The sequence below is a fragment of the Bos indicus genome, chromosome 5 (assembly GCF_029378745.1).
Source record: "Bos indicus isolate NIAB-ARS_2022 breed Sahiwal x Tharparkar chromosome 5, NIAB-ARS_B.indTharparkar_mat_pri_1.0, whole genome shotgun sequence".
NCBI classification, from domain to species: Eukaryota; Metazoa; Chordata; class Mammalia; order Artiodactyla; family Bovidae; genus Bos; species Bos indicus.
This window is the reverse complement of record NC_091764.1, coordinates 91,542,048-91,554,096: the sequence shown is the minus strand read 5'-3', so window position 1 is coordinate 91,554,096 and position 12,049 is coordinate 91,542,048. Positions and strand designations below refer to the sequence as shown.

Here is a 12,049-nt window from a genome sequence, read left to right as displayed (position 1 = left end):
GAGCCTGATGGGTTGCCGTCTATGGGGTCGCACAGAGTCGGACACTGAAGCGACTTAGCAGCAGCAGCAGCAGCAGAGATCTCTTCAAGAAAAGTACAGATACCAAGGGAAAATTTCATTCAAAAATAGGCACAATATAGGACAGAAATGGTATGGACCTAACAGAAGCAGAAGATATTAAGAAGTGGCAAAAATACACAGAAGAACAAAAAAGATCTTCATGACCCAGATAACCACAATGGTGTGATCACTCACCTAGAGCCAGGCATCCTGGAATGTGAAGTCAAGTGGGCCTTAGGAAGCATCACTACGAATAAAGCTAATGGACATGATAGAATTCCAGTTGAGCTATTTCAAATCCTAAAAGGTGATGCTATGAAAGTGTTGCACTCAATATGTCAGCAAATTTGAAAAACTCAGCAGTGGCCACAGGACTGCAAAAGGTCAGTTTTCATTCCAATCCCAAAGAAAAGATAATGCCAAAGAATGCTCACACTACCACACAATTGCACTCATCTCACACATTAGCAAAGTAATGCTCAAAATTCTCCAAGTCAGTCTGCAACAGTATGTGAACCATGAACTTCCACACGTTCAAGCTGGATTTAGAAAAGGCAAAGGAACCAAAGATCAAATTGCCAACATCCACTGGATCATTGAAAAAGCAAGAGAGTTCCAGAAAAACATCTACTTCTGCTTTTTTGACTACGTCAAAGCCCTTGTGTGGACCACAACAAACCATAGAAAATTCTTCAAGAGATCGAAATACCAGACCATCTGACCTGCCTTCTGAGAAATCCGCATGCAAGTCAAGAAGCAACAGTTAGAACTGGACATGGAACAACAGACTGTTTCCAAATTGGGAAGAGAATACATCAAGGCGGTATATTTTCAAGGCTGTATATTTTCACCCCACCTATTTAACTTATATTCAGAGTACATCATGGGACACGACAGGCTGGATGAAGCACAAGCTGGAATCAAGATTCCTGGGAGAAACATCTGTAACCTCAGATATGCAGATGACACCACGCTTATGGCAGAAAGTGAAGAACTAAAGAGCCTCTTGATGAAAGTAAAATTGGAGAGTGAAAAAGTTGGCTTAGAACTCAACATTCAGAAAACTAAGATCATGACATCCAGTCCCATCACTTCATGGCAAATAAATGGGAAACAATGGAAACACTGAAAGACTTTACTTTTGGGGCTCCCAAATCACTGCAGATGGTGACTGCAACCATGAAATTAAAGGATGCTTACTTCTTGGAAGAAAAGTTACAACCAACCTAGAAAGGATATTAAAAAGCAGAGACATTACTTTGCCAACAAAGTTCCGTTTTGTCAAAGCTATGGTTTGTCCAGTAGTCATGTATGGATGTAAGAGTTGGATATAAAGAAAGCTGAGCACCGAAGAATTGATGCTTTTGAACTGTAGTGTTGGAGAAGACTCTTGAGAGTCCCTTGGACTGCAAGGAGATCCAACCAGTCCATCCTAAAAGAAATCAGTCCTGGGTGTTCATTGGAAGGACTGATGTTGAAGCTGAAACTCCAATACTCTGGCCACCTGATGCAAAGAACTGACTCATTGGAAAAGACTCTGATGCTGGGAAAGATTGAGGGCAGGAGAAGAAGGGGACGACAAAAGATGAGATGGTTGGATGGCATCACTGACTCAGTGGACATGAGTTTGAGTAAACTCCAGGAGTTGGTGATGGACAGGGAGGCCTCACATGCTACGGTCCATGGGGTCACAAAGAGTCGGACACAACTGAGTGACTGAACTGAACTGATGTGTGTGTGTATCTGTGTGTGTGTATTCAGGCTTCCAAGTTGGCTGAGTACTAAGAAATTTGCCTGCCAAGCAGGAGACACAGGTTTGATCCCTGGGTCAGGTAAATTGTCTACAGAAAGAAATGGCAACCTACTCCAGTATTCCTGCCTCGAAAAGCCCATGAACAAAGGAGCCTGGAGGGCTACAGTCCATGGGGTCACAAAGAGTTGGACATGACTCAGAAACTAAACAACAACATACATATTGTTGTTGAACCTCCCTCCCACCTCCCCATCCTACCCTCTATGTTGTCACAGAGCAACATGCTGAGCTCTCTTCTCTGTTATACAGAAACTTCCCACTAGCTTTCTATTTTACACATGGTAGTGTGTATATCAGTGCTACTCTTTCCTTTTTCTCACCCTCTTCTTCCTCCACTGTGTCCACAGGTCTGTTCTCAACAATTATGTCTCTATTCCTGCTCAGCCAAAAGGTTCATCAGTACCATTTTTGTAGATTCCATCAGTTCAGTTCAGTCACTCAGTCATGTCCGACTGTGCAATTCCATGCACTGCAGCACTCAGGCTTCCCTGTCCATCACCGACTCCTGGAGCTTGCTCAAACTCATGTCCATTGAGTCAGTGATGCCATACAACCATCTCGTCCTCTGTCATCCCCTTCCCCTCCTGCCTTCAATCTTTCCCAGCATCAGGGTTGTTTCAAATGAGTCAGTTCGCATCAGGTGGGCAAAGTATTGGAGTTTCAGCTTCAACATCAGTCCTTCCAATGAATATTCAGGACTAATTTCCTTTAGGATGGATTGGCTGGATTGGCTAGATTCCATATATATGTGTTAATTCAAAATATTTGTTTTTCTTTATGGCTTACTTCATACTCTGTGTGCATGCTAAGTCACTCCAATCATGTCTGACTCTGAAACCCTATGGATTGTAGCCTGCCAGGCTCCTCTGTCCAAGAGATTCTCCCGGCAAGAATACTGGAGTGGGTTGCCATGCCCTCCTCCAAGGGATCTTCCTAACCCAGGGATCAAACCCACATCTCTTATGTCTCCTGCATTGGCAGGCATGTTCTTTACCTCTAGAGCCACCTGGGAAGCCCACTTCCCTCTGTATCAGAGTCCAAATTTGTATTCAGGTCTTTCTTAACTCTGTATCCATGTTTCTTTAAAATATGCTCTTGGGCAGAAAGAATGAAAAGGAAATATATTTTTTTAAATAGCAATTTCATCTTTTAGATATTAACCAACCAGCAAAAGCACAATACCCACATACTACTTAGATTATTTAAACCCCCTCCACACCATCACTGCTTAGTGAGGAAAAAATGTCCTTGAAGATTTATAACCTGCTGAAAAGCTGGCTTTTTAGTTTACAAATGAAGGCTTTGGTTGGTAGACTAAAGTCTTTTTTTTTTTAAATAAATATGTTTCTTTGTTTCAAAGTGTAAAAATTATTCATATGTGTTATATTTGCTCGTATAACAGATTCCGCTGGGGCCATGATTTCAAACTGTTCTCTTTGCTTTATTTTGCTCACCATATTTCTCTTGCTTTTGTCCTGTAGGCATGTTCATATTTCACATCTAACGCTTTGCCGTTGAAGATTACCTTCATTAATGCCAATCCAATGGGCAAAAACATCAGTGTCATTTTTAAGGTACAGTAGCTCTCCTGAAACATCGAATTGATCCCATAGATAGGACTATTGATTTATTACTCAGAAAAATAAATTAGTATAGCTCTATTCCTCTGGCAACAGCACAGAAGCTGCCAGTTATTTTCGATTCCACATTTTCACAGAATAATAGTACATGCCCTACTATGATTGGCAATAAATCCAACATTACTGGCTCAAAGCCAATGAATCTTCAGTGCAAAACTCCGGGAGGTATGTTTCAATAAATGAAATTGTATGATCACCTTTGACTAGTACAGAAAGCAGAATTGTGCTGTTTCTAGAGGGGAAAGTCTTCTTTTGGCCTCCATATTAAATTTGAATCAAAATCAGCTGCAACTCAAATGATATGATTTAACATAAAATTCTTCTTAGTGAGCACTTGCTTATTTTAGTAATTTGGGTTGTTGTCTTCTTTTATAATAAAACATAAATATGGGCCATATCAGGCTTTAACATGGATCCCATGGGACAGTAGAGTAAAAAGTTACATACAGTTCAGTAAGAATAAAGGAAACATTTGCCAGTCATTCTATTAATGTGTTAAATGACGCAGCCAAACCAGAAAACAAGGTCTCAGAGTGGAATTTGTATTCAATTCTGACTAGTTTAAGGATCACACTTATTGCTGCTGCTAAGTCGCTTCAGTCGTGTCTGACTCTGTGCGACCCCATAGACGGCAGCCCACCAGGCTCCTCTGTCCCTGGGATTCTCCAGGCAAGAATACTGGAGTGGGTTGCCATTTCCTTCTCCAATGCATGAAAGTGAAAAGTGAAAGTGAAGTCGCTCAGTTGTGCCTGACTCTTCTCGACCCCATGGATTGCAGCCTATCAGGCTCCTTCATCCATGGGGTTTTCCACACCCATATTTTTGCTGTGATCTGTGTAACCTCAAGCATTAAGAGTTCCCCCAGCACTGCATTTTTGGTGAAGGAAAAAGAACCACACAGAATCTCATCGTGGCACACAGTCTTCTGAATATAATTTAGAAAGCGTTTTCAAAACTGAGCCTCTTAGTAGTTAACAGCATAGAACTGTCCTTCCCCTTTGGACATTTTCCATTTCCTTCACCTATGCTAGAAAATCACCCCTTTATGATTTCTTGTTATCAAAGGCCATTTATTCTGAAAACTTTGTAACTGCCTTCAAAATAAGAGAAGCCAATAAGTCAAAGTCTGATGAATCATATATGTGCTATTTATACTCCCAGTCAAGAAGCTCCAGGTAATATAAATGTGTATCAGTGTATAAACTTGTAGCACACCAAATATATTTCCCTCTGAAAGAGATGTCACTTGGCTGAGTTTGAAATTTGGATGAACGTTTGTCTAGCCTCTCTTCACCAGACTTTGAGGTTAAGAGGCTGCACATGGATAGTAAATTGAAAGATTGTTATCAGGGAACAACATTGCAAGACACTTCTAATTTGATGGCTGAAGCTTCTATAATCATTTAAAAGAAAGCTCTTGTTTTCTTTGATCTTCTATCAGAAACACGGGGTACTCTTAGTGCTAAAAGAACAACTGAAACCACCCTAAGTCAGGCTGGAAAGTTATTCAGAGAAGGAAATGACATATACTGAGTTGTTGAAAACTTTCAATGGAATTCAAGAAGAAACCCAGAGTCTATAATTTTGTTTCTAACAGGCTGGAGATGATCTCCGTCAGGATATGCTTGTTCTGCAGATTATTCAAGTGATGGACAATATTTGGCTGCAGGAGGGCCTGGATATGCAAATGGTCATTTATAGATGTCTATCCACAGGAAAAGGCCAAGGTCAGTATAGATTAGAAAGCTGACTTACATTGCTTATCTCATACATTTATTGGTAATATGCCCTCAGACTTTCTACAACTTTCATTTTAGATGACAAATTTTAAAATCCAAAGAACTAAACACAGTCATTCTTCTTCTTCTTCTTCTTCTTCTTTTTTTTTTTTTTTTACAAAGAATTAGTTTCAAAAACAATAAGCCAAGATGATTTAATATCATCAAGTGACTAAAGTCACTTTAGTCATGTCTTACTCTTTGTGGCTCTATGGACTGTAGCCTGCCAGGCTTCTCTGTCTATGGGATTCTCCAGGCAAGGACACTGGAGTGGGTTGCCATTTCCTCCTCCTCCAGAGGATCTTCCCAACCCAGGAATCAGACTTCCATCTCTTATGTCTTCTGCTTTGGCAGGCAGGTTCTTTACCACTAGCACCACCTGGGAAGCCCCAAACATAGTCATTCTTCTTTAAAAAAAGAATTGGCTTCAAAAACAATAAGCAAAGATGATTTATATAAAGCATAATGTCCTTCTAAATATTAATCAGGATTCTGACAACTTAAATGTTAACTGTAATATTCTTTTGAGTGTCTTTAAGGATTATTTACATTAATAATTCATATTTTTTCTCTTTTTTAAGCTAATAATCGAAAGGTCTGCTTATTCATAAAAATTACAATTGTTTCCAATTAAGACAAAATTTACAAAGTTGCAAGCACCTAAAGGAGTTCTGAAAATTCTAAATAAGTTATCAACATGCACTTAGTTTCTGAAAGACTTTTGAGTAAAGTGTGATATCAACAATCAAAGATGATCTGTATTCAAACTTTGAACTTACTTCAGCATTTCTCTTTATAAAAGCCAAGACATTAATATGGAAATATAATTACATATGTACACATTTTCAATGAAAATAAAATGTTGAAGATCCACACAAATAAGCAGACATCAGAAGTAAAAGTTGTACTTAATTACAATCATGCTAAATTGAAGAAATAATTTCTAAGGTATCATAATTTTTTTACATGTGGCGACTGCCACTTAAGATTTCATTAAATTAATTGGTATAAAATATAAAAGATATGGGCTTCCCAGGTGATACTAGTGCTAAGGAATCTGCTGCCAGTACAGCAGACACAAGAGACCCAAGTTCAATCCATGGGTTGGCAAGATCCCCTGGAGAAGGAAATGGCAACCCACTCCAGTATTCTTGCCTGGAAAACCCCATGGACAGAGGAGCCTGGCAGGGCTACAGTCCATGGGGTTGCAAAGAGTCAGACAAAACTGAGCACTTGTCAGCAGCAGCATAGAAGATATATCTGCATAAACAAAGGGATAAAATAATCATAGAATTGGAAAAAGGATTATGTTGTTGTTGTATTTAATTCAGACAGAACTACAGTTTAAACCCATCATCTTAAAAGAAAAACTGTTACTGTCTTCAGGTACCCTCCAGTTCCTGGGGTCCCATCACTAGGCTCAGTCCTCCAGCCAACTGAGATTCAAGATTTTAGAAGCTAAACATGGAAGCATCTCCTAGTTAACTTGCAGTTATATAGTTCAGGGTTACTGTTACAAGTCAAACTGCCCAATTATTTTGATTCTAATAAAAGGGCCCTTGTTTCCATGCCAAGTGTACCACTCCTGAACTTCTAACGTTCTAAATCCTGAAAGTCTTTTATTACTGCTACTACTCAGAGATCCTTATTCCTTCAGTTTTATTCTCCCTTTTCTCACATAAATGACCTAATTCTTTCATATCATAATATGTTGAAAGGGTAAGAATGAGCCAAGGCTTAGATGACCCAAGCTGAGCTTCTTGATGTCACACGGATTACTTTTTATTCAGAAATTGAATACAGCAATAGCCTCAGTGGAATTCTTCAATTCCATCTCTTTGTTTCTCTGTTTACAATCATAGGAATGTAATGGAGACTAAAACTTTTAACTTTCATAAAATAGTTCAGCAAAAATAACCCTAGACTTGCCCAAAGTTAGAGATATAATTAGGCAAACAAGTTATTCTTCCCCATCCCCACTATCTACCAACAATTTCTTTAGTTGTAAGATTATAATGGAAAAAAACTTCTTCCACAGAAATGGCCACCATTAAAGCAAATGTCTTTTTTAGGCATTTAGGTTCCATTTTAAATCAGGTTCCAAGGGTTATTGAATATCTACTGTTCTCAAGAAATGTCACAAAGTAATATGCATGTGTGCTAAGTCCCTAGTATCCGACGCTTTGCGACACTATGGACTGTAGCCTGCCAGGCTCCTCTGTCCATGGCATTCTCCAAGCAAGAATACTGGAGTAGGTTGCCACCCTCTTCTCCGGGGGATCTTCCTGACACAGGGATCGAACCCATGTCTCCTGCATCTCCTGCACTGCAGTTGGATTCTTTACTGCGAAACCACTGGGAACACCTGTCACAAAGTAAGATAGGGAATACTAAAATTACCTAAACAGGGCTGTTGGTCTTAAGGAGAGTATACTCCAGGCCACAAGTTAATATAACTTTATCAACATTATTGTTAATTCTCATGACCACTTGGGATATGGTGTTGTAGGAACTTTGGGAGAGATTATCAGAGCAGATAAAATTTCTTTAGGATTTATTTCATTGCTCCAAATTTGCTCCAGATTTGATGGGATAAAAGTTACTTAGGAAAATTGGACCAGTTACATCTAGGATCCAGCCAGGTTACTAAATCAAGCTCTCCACTGGGCAGGGGTGGGGAGGGGAATGGAAGGTGGAGAGGCTCAGTCTCAATGATTACAGAAAGCTGCTAGTGTTTCTCAGGCACCTTTTTTTGAGAAACACTACTTTCTGTGATGGCTTAGAGGTTAAAGCCTCTGCCTGGAATACGGGAGACCCGGGTTCAATCCCTGGGTCGGGAAGATCCCCTGGAGAAGGAAATGGCAACCCACTCCAGTACTCTTGCCTGGAGAATCCCATGGAGGGAGGAGCCTGGTAGGCTACAGTCCATGGGGTTGCAAAGAGTCGGACATGACTGAGCAAGTTCACTTTCACCTTCTGTGATGGGGGCTTCCCTGGTGGCTCAGTGGTAAAGAACCCATCTACCAATGCAGGAGATGTGAGTTCAGTCCCTAAGTCAGAAATATCCCCTGGAGAAGGAAATGGAAACCCACTCCAATATTATTACCTGAGAAATCCCATGGACAGAGGAACCTGGCAGGCTACAGTCCATAGGGCTGCAAAGAGTCAGACATGATTTAATGACTAAGCATGCATGCACAGCTTGTATGATGTCATCTTAAAAAGTTTTCTCCATAAGAACCTTGCTACTTAAAGTGTGACCTACGGACCAGCAACATGACATCATCTGTGAACTTGTTAGAAATTCAGAATCTCAGGTCCCACTTCCACCCTACTGAACCATAACCTACATTTTGACAAGATCCTCAGGCAATACACATGGGCATTAAATTTTGAGAAATGCTATATTACAGAACTATGTGATTGGAGCCACACATGTTACCCAATGTGCACAGAATTGTGCTAGAAGTGTTTAAAAGGTGTATAATACACAGTAGCTTAAAATGTATAAAAATGTAAATTATGGTTTGAATTAATGGGCAGAATTTACCCACCATGATTGTTATAAATGAGGTACAAAGTTTTCTGGGTAGTCAGCAATGAAAGACTTATGATAAATGACTTGGGATTTAGCAATGATTAATTCCCTGAAGACAAATGAGGTCTGAAGCATAACTGACTTTGCTGCAGTACCATATCTAAGGGTGCATTAATCCACGTCCTAGTCTGGGGTGTGGTCAGATGCACAGGGCCTTCCCTGGTGGCTCAGTGGTAAAGAATTGCCTGCCAATGCAGGAGATGCTGGTTTGATTCCTAGGTCAAGAAGACCCCCTGGAGAAGGAAATGGTAACCCACTCTAGTATTCTTGCCTGGGAAATCCCATGGACAGAGGAGCCTGGTGGGCTATAGTCCATGGGGTCACAAAGAGTCAGATATGACTCAGAGACTGAACAATAACAAATGCGAGGTGGCGATGAAGCACCATGGAACCAGGTGCCATGGTTTTCTGTTAGAAAGTGTTAGATGGAGGAACTGGGAGAATGAAGGAAAATTTCAGGGTCGGAAAAAGGAATTATATTGCTGTTTCCAAAGTAATTATATTACTATCAAGTGTTAAGTTTTACATTCACTATCTCTATACGCAAGGGAATACCTGCACAAGAGCCAAATACTGTCAGGCAGAGAGGGAGAAATGATATTAAAGATATGACCAGGATTTATCTCTGGGGTGTTACATTTCCTTCTTTTTTGTTTTCAACAAACTGATTGTAATATATTATTTTTTACAGCGTTCTATTCCCACTCTCCATGTTTTAAGTTTCTCTCTGATCCAGCAAAGTAGTTGCCTAATAGTCACCCCAGGGCTGGGCTATTGAGTATTACAAGATTTAGGCTGCAAAAAAAAAAAAAAAAGAGAGAGAGAGAGAGAGAGATGAAGGCTACAACCAGCTGCCACTGGCCAAATCCAACACAGAGAAGTGTTCTGCCTACCATTACTATGATCTACTCATTTGTCGTTTAATTTGAATATTTTTAAGGTAGACATAAAACAGTCAATTTTTAAAACTTAACTGTCTCTCTTTTCATATAGTTACATTTATGTCCCTGATCCCTTTGGGCATTTGTGTTTGCAACTCTTGCAGCTGTCAAAGATTGTGGAAATTAGAAATTCTCAACTCTAATTTCTTTCAATGACTTTATTTACAGAACTGTAGATTACAGATTGTTTTTTGGGCATTATTCCTAGGAGAATTTTAAATACTGGGTTTAAATTGCTATTCTGTACATAATAAAAATCAGAAGGTTTGAAAATATTTACATTCCAAAAGCCTTAGGAACACAGCGAAAAGAAGCCTTGATGGTTAGTGGGTCAAATGTCCTATTGAAGTTCATTCAATGTATGTTCCCCTAAAAAATTATCATAGTTTCCCTTTAATATTGACTGAGAAGGAAGGAGCAAGCGGCTCTGTACATGTTTACTGCAGAGTTACTCTGTTCAGTCCTAGAAGTGAAACTGGTAAGTGAAGCTTTTATTAACCTGAACATTGATTTTACAGTATATTTGAAATATTTGTCATGTAGATTATATTAGATTCACTTATTTCATAAATGTGCTTGTTATACAAGTATAAATGTCTTCCTTTAAACTGTAAATGAATGCACAAGCCATACATTAATTAATTCACTACTCTGTTGACTCAGTGAGGTTTCTGGGAGACCATCTAGATTGACTCTCTACTATTGTTTTAATGGAACATCTAAGCATCTAATAGAAATAGATGCTTCTGATACATCTGACCAAATATGAGTAGCCTCATCACTCCCCAGGATTTAGGAAAAATTAGAAGGCATACCATCTAGGTAAGACTCCTTCAGAAAAGAAAATTTGAAAAAAGAAAAAAAGTGGGGTGAGGGGGTAATCCAAGTCATGCTAGCAACTGTTGTTGTCGTTACCTAGATCAAAATGCATTTCCTAAGTATCCTTCATCCTGCAGAGAAAGAGCTGTTTCCATAATCTCTTTTTTATCACGCAGGGTTGGTGCAGATGGTGCCTGATGCTGTAACCCTAGCAAAAATCCATCGCTGTTTTGGACCGATAGGACCCCTGAAAGAAAATACAATCAAAAAATGGTTCAGTCAGCATAACCCTTTAAAGGCGGATTATGAAAAGGTTTGTCCTTCTGTAGCTAATTTTAAATGATGTACTTAAATAAGGATATACACTGGCTCATTAGATATTCTGATTTTTTTTTCTTTCAGAGCACTTTATTTATTTTATTTTATTTTTTAACTTTACAATATTGTATTGGTTTTGCCATATATCAAAATGAATCCGCCACAGGTATACATGTGTTCCCCATTCTGAACCCTCCTCCTTCCTCTCTCCCCATACCATCCCTCTGGGTCATCCCAGTGCACCATCCCCAAGCATCCAGTATCGTGCATCGAACCTGGACTGGTGACTCGTTTCATATATAATAGAATGGTAGAGATATTTTGATTTATGAAAAAATAAATTGAGTTTTCTTGAGTTCTTGAGTTCTCTGGAGTTCTAATTTCCTCAGTCATCAGCCTAGTAATAACAACACAGTTTAAATGGTATATTGTTGTCATTGTTCAATCATTAAGTCATTTCTGACCCTTTTTTGACCCTATGGACTGCCATATGCTAGACTTCCCTGTCCTTCACTGTCTCCTGGAGTTTGCTCAAATTCATGTCCTTTGAATTGGTGATGCTATCTAACTATCTCATCCTCTGCCACACCCTTCTTCTCCTGCCTTCAATCTTTCCCAGCACCAGGGTCTTTTCCAGTGATGCAGCTCTTCACATTAGGTGGCCAAAGATTTGGACCTTCAGCTTTGGCATCAGTCCTACCAATGAATATTCAAGGTCGATTTTCTTTAGGATTAACTGGTTTGATCTTCTTGCAGTCCAAGGGACTGGTATGTTAACTCAGTAAAAATTTCTTTGTTTGGTTTTTCCTCTGGGTGGAAAATCTGGGCTATCAATAGAGACTTAGCTGCCCCTCTTACAGCAATCTCACATGAGATGATGCTTCTTGAAACTACCTTCTCTAAGTTACCTCTGCCTATTTGTCCACAATCTATAATTTCTAGAAATCCCCCTCCTTCCTTTGCAATGTATTTTCTTCTGCCAAGTTCTCTTTTCTCATGCCTTATTCTTTTAATATTTTCAGAATGCATAATAGAGTTTTCATTTTTTATATCTCAGAATTTACAAAATGCAATATTCCATT

The 12,049-nt window shown here is 39.3% G+C and overlaps 1 protein-coding gene across 6 annotated transcripts in view; it reads left to right on the top strand.

Moving 5' to 3' along the window:
• Nucleotides 1-12,049, top strand: part of PIK3C2G (phosphatidylinositol-4-phosphate 3-kinase catalytic subunit type 2 gamma) — a 644,646-nt gene that overhangs the window by 464,418 nt on the left and 168,179 nt on the right. For all 6 annotated transcript variants that reach the window (XM_070788624.1, XM_070788625.1, XM_070788623.1 and 3 more), the window contains 3 exons: nt 3,355-3,447; nt 5,111-5,240; nt 10,826-10,962. In XM_070788624.1, coding sequence (XP_070644725.1) covers nt 3,355-3,447; nt 5,111-5,240; nt 10,826-10,962 — 360 coding nt within the window. The remainder of the gene's footprint in view (nt 1-3,354; nt 3,448-5,110; nt 5,241-10,825; nt 10,963-12,049) is intronic.